The sequence below is a fragment of the Muscardinus avellanarius genome (assembly GCF_963383645.1).
Source record: "Muscardinus avellanarius genome assembly, chromosome: X".
Lineage (NCBI taxonomy): Eukaryota > Metazoa > Chordata > Mammalia > Rodentia > Gliridae > Muscardinus > Muscardinus avellanarius.
Window position 1 is genome coordinate 111,149,960 of NC_137792.1, and position 12,740 is coordinate 111,162,699.

Sequence of the window (12,740 nt, forward strand, 5' to 3'; positions counted from 1 at the left end):
GCCGCTGGTCCTGGGCGATCTTCGCGTCTGTCCGTGCGTTGTCAGCGCGGCGAGCCGTCCGCAGCTGCGCCCAAGGCTGCCGGCGGCGCGTTTGTTTCTCGGGAAGCAGCGCTCGCTCCGTCGAGGGCGTCCCGGCCCCCTCGCCCGCCGGGTGTCGGTGGCGGCGCGAGGTGCAACAGCTCCGTCTAGGCAGGCCGGCGCCCTCGCCCGCCGCCAGGTTCCAGCTGCACTTCGGGCCCCGCCGCCCGGACGCCACCGACCCGGAAGTGCGGCGGCTCTTCGGCCCCGACGGGCGAACGCGAGTTTCCCCCGCCCGCGCCCCGCGGGGAGAGCGCAGAGCCCCGCCCGAGGGGACCCCGAAAGCCGCTCGACAGGGGAGCCCCGAAAGCCACTCCGCAGGGGAGCCCCGAAAGCCACTCCGGAGGGTGCCCCCGAAAAGCACTCCGGAGGTGCCCCCGAAAGCCACTCCGGAGGTGCCCCCGAAAGCCACTCCGGGCGGGCACGTGGCCGTCCGCGACACATTCCGGGCGCAGCCGCAGCTGCCACCACCCGCGCGGCGGAGGCGGAGGCGGAGGCGGAGATGGAGGCGGAGGCGGGCGTGGAGATGGAGGCGGAGCCCGGGCCGAGGCCAAGCTGAGGCGGAGGTGGAAGGCCTCAGAAGGCCGCTGCCCGGGGCCGGGCTGGAGGCTCCGGGGACCCGTGGTCCGGGTCTGTCCGCAGGGGAGGGAGTGAGGGCGGCGGCGGCCGGGCGCGGGGCCGCCATCGCGGCGTCTGCGCGAGTGTGTGTGTGAGTGTGTGTGTGTGTGTGTGTGTGTGTGTGTGTGTGTCGGGGTCGGGGCTCCGTGCGCCGTCTGAGCGGGGTCTCAGGCGGGGTCGGCGGGTGGACGGCGGTGGTGGGCAGCGCCCGGGCCCCTCACTCGCTGCCAGGGGGCGGGACGCCGCTCCGCCCGTCCTCACCAGGCGCCTTTGGGCAGCCCAGGCCCCCGCGGCCTCCGCGGGAGTAGAAAGGCAGCGCGATGAGGAGCAGGAGTAACTCGGGGGTCCGCCTGGACGGCTACGCGCGCCTGGTACATCAGACCATCCTGTGCCATCAGGTGAGCCTGTGGGGTCTGCTCTACGGGGGACACACCCTGGGCGGTGAACCCTCGGGGTGTGTGTGAACCTGCCTGTGTGTGCTTGTGTGCAGCAGGTGCTCCTGCCCCGTCGCTGGGAGCAAAGGACCCCAAGGAAAGGAAGGTGTTGGGCCTGGGAAAGAACCAGACAGTGACACCAGTGGTCAGGACACTCCCCGCCACACACCCCAGCCCCTGCTCCTACTGCCCCCTGCCATGGTTTTGGGGCCCTGCATCCTCCCCCAAGCCACAGCTGCATTCTGGGGCAGTTACCTATTGACCAGTTGACGCTTCTTTATATTTACATCTCAAACCCCACTCAGACATCACATTGTCCACCTTAAATACATACAGCGATTACTGTCAGTTATAACTCCGAAAACCTGGGGTGGAGAGGGGATATAGTCTGTCTCTGCACCTGGTCAGAAGAATAGGTTATAGAGAGAAGGGAAGAAAGGCAAAAAATAAAAAAAAATGCCCAAGTGACTCTGCCCCATAGCATTGATTTTTTAATCAACGGCCGCCTCTCCTCTTTTCTGGGCCCCGCAGAATCCAGTGACCGGATTGCTTCCAGCCAGCCTTGATCAGAAAGATGCCTGGGTCCGAGATAACGTGTACAGCATCTTGGCCGTGTGGGGTCTGGGCCTGGCCTATCGGAAGAACGCGGACCGGGACGAGGATAAGGCAAAGGCCTATGAACTGGAGCAGGTACTCAAAACAGCAAGAGGAAGGGAGCCCGAACTGTCTGCCACTGGGGCGGGGAGAGTAGGAACTGGAGGAAAGGTAGTCCTTTCTTCACTTTCCAGAAATTACATTCCAAACAGTTTTCCCTACTCCACACAAGGGTTGCTTTGTAGAGGACACTTGAAACTTGCTGATTTGGGGGAAGAGGCCACAAGTCTGTTCCATCACTGTGGAAAAGCCTATCCTGGGACTTTGGCAGAAATGAACAGTCCTCTTTCTAATTAAATCTCTTTTGCGGTCCCCACCATTTCATTCTCATTCAGAGCACACACATCTGCTCATTTACTTCATTATTGAAAACAACTGCTGCTATTCCTGTATGAGTGAGTGTAACTGACCCAAAGCGGTAGACGTCCCGTACTGGACGCAAGTAAACACCTTTCACCCCTTGGCTTTTATCCCCGCGTGCGCCGTTTCCGACACCCCGTTACCTGCACAAAGACGCAGTGAGGCCTGAGCCAGCAGCAGATGCCTAGAAGTCAACTTTTAAGGGACCTCCTCTCAGGAAATTAAAAGCATCCTTTCTAGAACTGTTTAGACACACAGGGAACCGGGTCCACTTTAATGACCCAGAAGGCAATCATCTGGGCTTCAGGGGACTGTTAATTTGCCTTTAGTTTCTCAGGTGTAGGTGAATGCCGTTCCTTTAGTGAGAGAGAGAGAGAGAGAGAGAGAGAGAGAGAGAGAGAGAGAGAGAGAGAGAGAGAGAGACACTTGTATTTTCGCTGGTACTGAGGATTGAAGCTAGGGGCATTCTACTTTGGGCTACACACCCCAAGCCCTATTTTTGTTTTCAGTTGGAAACTGGATCTGTCTCCCTGGGTGACTGAGTGTCTCAGCACTTGTCCTTGAACCTGCCATCCTCCCATCTCAGCCTCCCACGTACTGGGATGGCGGGCAGGGGCCACCAGGCCCAGCTGGAAAGACACTCTTTATACCTATCATTTTCGCTGGTGCTTTCCCTCAGGCGTATGCGATGCAAACTCCAGTCTTGGAGTAGAAATCAGAATGTTGAGATTCCGTTGTCTGAAGGGCACCGACGTATCACGGAGTTGCAGTTCTTGGCAGTGGGACAAGCCTCACTGTGTTGTCCTCAGCAACAGCAGGCGTCTGTCCTTCCTTCAAGCCGTTATTGGGCGACACGGAGACCCACCCCAAACATGCGAGTTTGTGCTTTACCCCAGGAGATACAGACCAAAACTCTTTGTAATGTATATAAAAGTAATACCATGTAGACGTTTGGGCCCGCTGTGGCTTCGCATCCCTGGAGTCCCAGTGCTAGGGAGGCGGAGACCAGAAGCTTGCAGGTTCAAGGCCAGCCTCAGCAAATTTGTGAGACCCTGTTGCAAGGTAAGAAAGAGGCCTCGGGGTGTAGCATGGAGGTAGAATTCCCTTGGGTTCCATCCCTAGTGCCATTGGAAAAGAACAGCAGTGTGTAAAGTCTAACAGTGCAAATCAGTCCCCAAATCCTACATCTGAACCTAAAAGTTTTGCTACTGTGAGCTAGCTGAGTGTTTTGTTCCTTTATTTTTCCTCCGGTTGAAGTTAATATCAGGAGACCTGGAATTATATACCCGGTACCCTTTGACCAGTCCTGTCAGTGTTATTGGAAAAAGCTTGTCGTCTCCTTCAAAGTTGACATTTATCCGTATTTGGCCCAAGTAGAAAAAAGTTAACAGAAGGAGAGAAACCCAGTAGGGAAAGATAGCATCCCCCCTCTCACATTTTGATGCTCCATCACGGAGCTTTTCACGGAGCGGGAAATATTTTTACTCCTACCCAAATAACACCTAGGAGGTTTCAGTCTTTGTGGAAATAAGATGCCACTTAAAAAAAAATACCAAACCTGATTCAACATTACTCTAGTCCAGGGACCATAAAACCCTCCTGGTAGCCAGAGCGGGTGGCCTGTGCCTTCAATTCCATTTACTTGGGAGGCTGAGGCAGTTAGATCAAAGGTTCAAGACCAGTCTCAGCAACTTGGTGAGACCCTGTATATTAAAAAAAAAATTACACGGGCTCTGGTGTAGCTCAGGTAGAATGCTCCTGGCCCCAAGCCCTAGTACCCCAAAAAGAAAGCAAATGAAAAACACCTCTGCGAAGGGTCAATATTTTCTGCATTGTAGGTCACGTGTGGTCTCTGGCCAACCCTTCAGCTCTGCAGTTGTAGCACAAAAGAGTCAGAGATGATGGTAGGTGGGAAACCCGCACGGTTACATCCCAGTAAAATTTCATTTATAAAACAGCACTGGGCTGGATTTCTCCCTGATCTGTAGGAGAGGAACTGATCTCTGCCTGCACGTTGGCACGGTGTGGGAAGCTTTGCAGAAACACCCTGACGGGCCCCCACCTTAGAACAATTTAAATACTGATCTCTGCATCCTGAAGCGTGTGGGCATCAGAACATTCTTAAATTACCTGGCAGTTCTAAGGTACAGACTGTACGAGAGCAGGTAGCGGCTGATCTCCACCCATTCAGTGGACATGGAGTAAATCCAGTAGATTCACAGATTCGGTTCCCATTGAGCGCCAGCTCAGTTGGGTGTGCCAAAATATTGCCTGTTGATCACTTACAGTCTTCCAAGCCTCACTTGGTTTCTCTTTGATAAGTAATGTCAAAGCACTGCAGAGAAACCTGGATGAAAAAACGACAAAGGTTTAAGCAACGGCCACGTTGTAGACTGAGAAGAGAGTGATGTATGTGCAAGTTCTTTACAAATGCCCGTTCCGCTTAGGCTCATGGATACAGTCTCCGCCATTAAAAAAAAAATAGTTACAGGAGCCGGGCAAGGTGGCACGCACGTGTAATTCCAGTCCTTGGGAAGCCGAGACCGGAGGAATGAAGGTTCAACGCTAGCTTCAGCCACCTAGGGAGACCGTCAGCGACCTACAGAGAGCCTGTTGCAAAAAAAGAAAACAGAGAGGGCTGAGGCTGTTGCTCAGAGAAGACCGCCCCTGAGTCCAGGCCCCTGTACCACAGAAAAGAGTCTCAAGAATAGAGTTCTCTCTCGGGCTGTCTCCAGTTGTACTTCTTCCTGCGTTTTGTACTTTTCATTGTAGTCTCTGGTCTTTGCTCGTGACTTTGTGACCGCCGTGAGAATGGCTCCTAAATCTTCATCTTTCCCTCTGATCTCACTTCATTTCAAGCCCCAGCTTCCACTTGTCTGCTCATTAGTTGTGCTTGCATATCCTGTGGCTCCTTGAAGTCTATGCGGCTGAAACCCTGAAAAGACAAAAGTACCAAACAGCGGCGATTCCCCGGGCTCCCCCTCTTCTTTATGTGTCCTCATTCTACCTGTTGCTCGGCAGCATGGCTTGGACTGCTTCCCATCCTAGGTTCCCTGGAATACTAGGCCAACTAAGTCTGGGGCTATATTCAACAGCAGGTTTCTGTACTCCTTAATTTCTCGGAGCCTTTGATGTACGAAAGTGTTTCTCAGTTCTAAGGTGGAATAGGTTTTATAGCCTTACGAGAATTTCTTGAACTATGGTTTATTTCTGTGTGTGTGTGTGTGTGTGTGTATGGGGTGTGTACTGCGGATTGAGCCCAGGGGCATTCTACCTTTGAGCTACACTGGGTCTCACTAGGTTGATGAGAGTTTCCCTACTTGCTGAAACGCTCTTCGAACCTGCAATCCTCCAGTCTCAGTCCTCCCAAGTACTGGAAATACAAGCCTGCTCCAGCGCGCCCTGCTTTGACCCCGTGTTTTCCAAAACAGTACACGAAGCCTGCTGACTGTAGGGTGGTTTTGACGTGTCATTCTTGCCTTTCCACGCATGCAGATGGAAGACGGTTGGTTCTTGTATGTACATACGTCTACATATATGATTTTTGGATAAGCCATTGGAGAGTTACTTATAATCATGCTTTTTTTTAAATTCAATACAACTTGCTTAGTCCATTGATGTGAAGGTCTTTTTCTAACCCTGGCTGCTTCCTTTTATTTTAATCAATGAGCTCATAGTTTGATGTGGTAGATAGATATATAGGCAAATATTTGCAGTACAGCTTGATGGTTATTCTAGGTTCTTCGTATACTGGAGATAAGTGCTTGCTCAGTTCTGTGGGTACACATAGAGGGGGGAATGTCCAAACTTCCCTTGAACAAAATGACAAAGGTTTTACAGAGGGGCTGGGTGTTAAAAAGAGAATTAGAAACCAGGGCTGGTGGGTGGGGCACGCTTCTAATTCCAGGACTTGGGAGGCTGAGAGCATCTGGATTGGTGGCCAGCCTGAGCCAACATAGTGAGGCCCTCTGCAACTTAGTGAGACCCTGCTTCAAAATAAAGAAGAAGAAATCGGTCTGGGGGTGTAGCTCACAGGGAGAATGTCCCTTGGTTCCATCCCTTGCACCAAAATAAATAAGAATTAGCGATTGTTGGGTACAGTATGTTGTAGTTCAGTTTTCTGTGGTACTGGGAATTGAACCCAGGGCCTTGTGCATGTGTGCCAGCACTCCACCACTGAGCTAGATCCCCAGCCCTTTGCATTTTACTTTGCCCTACCCTGTTTCCTCATAGCTCAGTTTGTGGAGCTGTCCTGAAGCCACCTCTGAGCCAGCGTGTCCTTAAGTGGCCTGGTAGGGTTTCTTCTAGGCTGTGGAACAAAGCTTCTTAGAGAAAGAGAGAAGACGTTCGATGCTGCGTTCTTCGAAAACGTTTTGCCGACCCATGCATGCCACCACCAATGGGCTCTTCAGAATCTGGGGGTGCTATGGTTGGAAAACAAACCACTTTCGAAATTGCCCAGCCCTAATAAGAGACGTAAGATGACTTAGGTTGGAAGCCTGACATGTGGCGTACACCTGCACTCTCAGCTACACGGGCACCTGTGGGGCAGGAGGATCACAAGTCTGAGGCCAGCCTAGGCGACGTAGCAAGACCCCGTCTCAAAATTTTCAAAAGACTAGGGTTGTAGCTCAGCAGTAAGGTACCCTTGGATTCAATCCCGGGTACTGCAAGAAGAAGGAGGAGGAGGAGAAGGAGGAGGAGAGATTTAAAAGATTGTCACTTTTTTCCATGGAGAAAGGATTGGGGCGTACTAACAGTCCCCCTCTATGCTCACTCTGAGTAGAATTTCATTTTGTTCCTTAGGGGAACTTGTCCAGAAAAGTATTTGTATGGAATCTTCAGACTTGGCTAGTTTAGAAAAGTGATGTTGGAGCAAAGCATTTCTCGGGCTCAGGATGTATTTTAGAATACCTTCAGAGCATTATGGTTTCTGAGCCGACTCGCCATTTGCCCCAAGTGGAACATCCACTTCTTTAGGATGGTTGGCTTTGTTTTACACGGACCTGCCGAAGCTTGGATGATTACGTTTCAGCTTGCAGTTGAATCACAGCTGTAGCTTTCGATTCCACTTTCAGCTGCGGTCTGCTCTTGTGTTTCGACAAAGTAAAGGCCATCTAAGTAGGAACCCAGGGTAGGGTTACTTGTTCTCGAAAGGTCAGGCAGCAATTGCGGCTGCCGAGTAAGCGTTCTCGCTCACGTCCCGCGGTGTTTATAACAGTCTCGTTTCCATTTATTTCTACAGAGCGTCGTGAAGCTAATGAGGGGACTGCTGCACTGCATGATCAGACAGGTATGCCTCGGTGGCAGTGGCTCTCCAGTCCAAACACATCGAGACCCCATGACATCTCTACCCCTTGCAGGAGGCTTTCAGTCTCCCACCATTGCACACAGAGTTCACGCTAAGTTTAGAAAATTGGAAAACCAGCCGAGTGCAGTGGCCCATGTCTTTACTCTCCTCACTTGGGAGGAGGAGACAGGAAAGTCATCACAGCTTTGAAGAAAGCCTGAACAACTTAGCATGACCCTGTTCCAAAATTTAAAATAGATATGTATGAAAAATGTGCTGGGGCCATAGCTCAGAGGCAGAAGTCCTTCCCTTGATGTCAGTCCCGAGTGCTACCAAACATAAAGGAAATTGGAAAAGTCAGGGGGGAAATGCCCCCCATCATCTCATCACCTACTTCAGACTAGAAAATTTCCTTCCATTCATTTTTTTTTTATTATTTCTTAAAAAGATTTTTAACTGGGCTTTATCACTACTGTGCATGCAACCATCTGTCCCGGTACAAAAAGGCGCAGGACTAAAGCCTCTCATCTGAAGCCTGTGGAGCAAGATCAATGGTAGGATTAAGGAGTTTTCCAATTTTAAAAAGGTAATATGGTGCATATACCAAATATTGCCTCTTCCTTCTTCAGTGAATCCAGGGTCGCACTCTAATCAAAAGCATACCTCTGTAGGGCATCATGCCTTTTCGCACTAAGCGGAGAAGGTGTATAAATAGCCCCGTGGCGATTTAAACTGACTGTTGCCACCAGATGGGTTTTGATGTAAAAGTTCAGTGAGCAAACCTTTTCAAAGTATTTTACATTTTAGGACTAGAGATAGTCCTTGGACTTGTAGCAATGGGCCTTTCCTGACCTGGAGTGAAGCTGAGCAGCCTTTCATGTAGATTGAAAGTTGGCACTTGCTCATTGGTGAATTGCCCGCTAGGTCCTTGGCCGATTTTTCGTTTCTTTTTCCTTTCTTTTAGTTTTCTGGGGCACAGGGGATTGAACCCAGGGGAATTCTGCCACCCAGCCATACCCACAGCCCTATTTTATTCTTTTCTTTTGAAACAGGGTCTCGCAAAGTTGCGGAGGACCTCACTACGTTGCTCAGGTTGGCCGCGGACCTGTGATCCTCCCGTCTCGGCCTCCCAAGCACTGGGAGCCACCAGGCTTGGCTCTGTTTTTCCGGTGGACCGTTCCTCTCTTGCCTAATGAGGAGTTCTTGTATCTAATGGGCAGTAATCCTGTGTCACATGCATTGTAAAACTTTTAGCAGTCTCCTATGACCTTTGAGTTTATGAATAATTTTCTCCTTCCCAAACAATTTTACTGAAAATCATCTTATCCTTGGAGGTCTTAGAACATGCAGCACACAGTGGAACCAGTTTACTTTCCTTGAGATCAAGGTTATGTTTTCTCTGAAGAAATTGGGGCCAAGACTGAGGAGGTGACTGCCCACTGACACACACCACAAATCTAGAGTAGAAAGAAATTCTCTCTAGATCTCTGAACATTGTTACCAGTACTCTGCATATTGGGCTATTTCACGCTGATTATTTCCCTCCCCCCCCATCTTTGATACTTTTTGGTACTTTAAATATTTGTACTTTCTACCTAAGCAGTAGGTTTAAAGTCATTAATTTCATTAACCATATTTAAAGTGCCATGGTTTACTGTCATGCACCAGAGGCATACGTAATATGTCTCAGTTTCATGAACCATCCAAGCTTTAGTTGTCCCTTTCCCAGTGTTTCCCTTTTAACTTTATTTCTTTTGGGGGGATGTGGCAGTGCTGGGAATTGAACCCAGGGCCTCGTGTGTGCTAAGCGTACGCTCTTCTGCTGAGCTACGGCCCTCGCCCCCGTGTTTCTCTTGTGACTTCTGGTTTTGGCTCTCTGTCATGCCAATCCCCTGTCACTCTGTGTGTCTCTCCCTGGCCCTTTTCATTACTCCTTCCAAATATGCCCTCCTGGCCTCATTCCCACTAAAATCCCTGCTACAGTTTTAGGAACAAATGTTTAACACTGAATTGTCTCTTACTAAGCCCTTCTCATTCTTAATACTCTGCAGGTGAGTTTTTATCTGCAGTGTGTCAAAGAAAATAACAAAATAGACTTTCCCAGTGAGAGAAAGAGGTTGGGTCACAGTGCCTTTTACATATTCAGGACTGCCTGAAGACAAAATGCAGAGCACTCGTCAACATCCTCCACAAGCGTGTGAGGTGCGTAGGTTCACTTGCAGACTGTCCTCATTTGCTGCTCTTGGCTTTTACAGGTGGATAAGGTGGAGTCCTTCAAGTATAGTCAGAGTACAAAGGACAGCCTCCATGCCAAGTACAACACCAAAACCTGTGCCACCGTCGTGGGCGATGACCAGTGGGGACACCTGCAGTTGGATGCCACGTCCATATACCTGCTCTTCTTAGCACAAATGACTGCCTCAGGTCAGTAGAGTGAGCAGAGTGCTGCAAGCTCCGGGGCGTGGAACCCTCGCGCTGGCACACTGGCTTCTCCTCAGTGTCGGCCAGAACTCAAAACAACTCTTTCTATTGCTCAAAGAAGCACATTGCAAAAAATGACAGAGTTTGCAAATTTTATACAGAAGCAACCCTTCCTTTTTGTGGTACGAGGGATTGAGCCCAGGGACATTCTACTCTAAGCCTCACCCCCAGCCCTTTTTATTTTTTTCTTTTGAAGCACGGTCTTGCTAAGTTGCTGAGGCTGGCCTAGAACCTGTGCTCCTCCTGTCTCAGCCTCCCAAGTATTTGGATTGCAAGAGTGTGCCACCGCACCCAGCCAGAAATAAATCTTTGAGATCTAGTTAATATTCTATTATGTCGAGACACAAGTCTGCGGCACTAATTAATATTCTTTAAAAATGAGAGCCAGAGCCGGGCACTCAAGTTTGTGAAGCAGGAATGTCACTCCTGAAGAAGTGGGCCTCTGTTCTCACTCCGGGCTCTGGACGACTGGCACAGAAATCTTCCTCAAAGGGAGAGACAAACTTCAGAACAAAGCCTCTTCACTCTTCCCCCAAGAATTGACTTATTGGGAACAACATGTAGGAAAAGTTTAAGCCTAGGGGCATTCTCAAAATAAATGGGGACTTGTTTGTGAGAGCTGAGGAAAAGGCTAGCTGCTCCATTAGAGCGAGGTGCAAATTGGTGCAACCGCTATGGAAGTCAGGAGGGAGGTTCCTCAGGCTACTGGCAGTGGCGCCTGCGTGTGACCCCCGCTGTACTTCCCCTGGGTATCTTTCCAAAGGAATTGAAGCCAGCATACTATAGTGATACGTGCGTATCTATGTTTACAGCAGCACAATTCCCAATAGCCAAATTATGGAAGCAGCCTGGGTGTCCATCAACAGACGAATGGATCACAGCACTCTGGTCTATACACCCAGTGCAATTTTACCCAGCCATGAAGAAGAGTAAAATTATGCCATTCTTCGGAGGATGGATAGAACTAGGGGATATTATGCTAGTTGAAATTAGCCAGTCACAGTCCCGTGTGTTATCTCATATGCGGAAACTAGGGAGAAACTGACGCACGAGAGAGACTCCAGATACAGAAAACGGAGAAACTCTAGTGGCATAAGGGAGGAGGTCTAGAGAAGGGAGATGGGAGTGGGAGGAGAGAGACTCGATGAGAGAAACACTTCAAATGTATATACACGTTCAAAATTGTCAGTGTCCATCTCGGTATTAGTTATGGGGAAAGGGAGTAATTGGGGTGGAATCTGGGTGGAAGGTCACCAAGCACTGTGTGCATGCAGGTTCCTATCACTCCAGACCTCGTTACCATGTGTCACTGCAATGCACCAATAAAAATATATTTACAAAGAAGCCAAGCCAGCCGGGTACGGTGGCCCACTCCTGTAATCCCAGCAGCACTTGGGAGGCTGAGACAAGAGGATCGCAGGTTCAAGGTCAGCCTCGGAGAGACTAGGAGACTCTAGGACTGGACTTTTAGCAACCTAGCAAGACCCTGTTTCAAAATCAAAACTAAAGTTGGGCTCGGGAGTATGGCTCAGAGTTAGAATGCCTCTGGGTTCAAAGCAGCAGCAGCAAAACCATAGGCTAGCTAGACATTTGTTTAATATGCATTTATTGGTACATTGTCATTTCGCATCACAGTGAGGTACAGGGTGATAGAAACATACTCACACACAGCAGAGACACTGCCAGCTCAGAGAGTCCTCCTAGTGTTGGAATAAGCCTCCAAGACTTGATTCGGGGAACACCCAAAAAGGGGCCCGAATGTAATTGCATGAGACTCTGAAGGTGATTTATCCCTCAAGATGTCGTACAAGACAATACAGCAATCAGTGGAAACCAGAAGCTGAGTGTGATGACAGAGGTGGAAGCCTAAAAGACCAGATGAGTGACAGTTGATGAGGGCTCTGCTAAAACGTGATGTGCCCTGGGTGGTAGTGCACTTGCCCAAGGTCATACCCTCTGAGGAGCGTCAGAGGCGGCAGACTGTAGGGAAAATAGACTTAACTGAAACAGTCCAACCACATCACTTAATAAATAAACGAAAATAAACCCCAGAAAGTGCCTATCAGTATCTAGAGTTCTCGCAACACATTATCTGGAATGTCCATTTTCCGACAAAAGTTTATGCGACAGGGAATGAAATAAAGTATGAGCATGCTCAAGGAAAAAGAAAAAGAATCAGGTAACAGAATTACCTCTGAAAGGGCCCAGATTGATGGACCTAGGAGACAAAGACCGCAAAACACCTACTCTAAAGCTATCCACACATATGAAGGGACATGTTGAAAGAAGCGACACTAGACTGATAGAGATTCTATTTGCAAGACATAGAGAAAAATAAAATAAAAACAAACACTACACTCGAAATGGATGAGTTGTATGCTGTGTAAACTGTATCTCAATAAAGTCAGTTAAGTAAATGAAGGAGAATCGGGTACAGTGGCACACAGCTATAATCCCAGTGACATGAAATTTACTGAGACCCCGTTTCACGCGTGGCTCCGTGGTAGAACACTTGCCCTACACGCTCAAGGCTCTGCATTCCTTCCCAAGCAGCACGCTCGCTTGCACACACACACACACACACACACACACACAAAACACATACACACACACACACACACAAAACACATACACACACACACACACACACACACACACACACACACACACACCCAGAGAGGCTTAATGTTGGGTGAGTGGTAGTGGAGTAGAGTTTTGTTTTCTCCATGGAATCAACTCCATCTCTGGTGCCATTCACGCTTGGCCCAATCTGGCTCTTCCTCATCTCTGTACTTCCTGGTCAACTAGCAGTGCCTTGACTCTAC

At 49.5% G+C, this 12,740-nt stretch overlaps 1 protein-coding gene across 7 annotated transcripts in view; it reads left to right on the top strand.

The window, feature by feature from the left end:
* Positions 1-1,016: 1,016 nt before the first annotated feature.
* PHKA1 (phosphorylase kinase regulatory subunit alpha 1) overlaps positions 1,017-12,740 on the top strand; it is a gene marked incomplete at both ends in the record, with an annotated part of 102,788 nt that continues 91,064 nt past the window's right edge. For all 7 annotated transcript variants that reach the window (XM_080719348.1, XM_080719346.1, XM_080719349.1 and 4 more), the window contains 4 exons: positions 1,017-1,094; positions 1,662-1,820; positions 7,390-7,437; positions 9,690-9,858. In XM_080719348.1, the coding sequence (XP_080575474.1) occupies positions 1,017-1,094; positions 1,662-1,820; positions 7,390-7,437; positions 9,690-9,858 (454 nt within the window). The remainder of the gene's footprint in view (positions 1,095-1,661; positions 1,821-7,389; positions 7,438-9,689; positions 9,859-12,740) is intronic.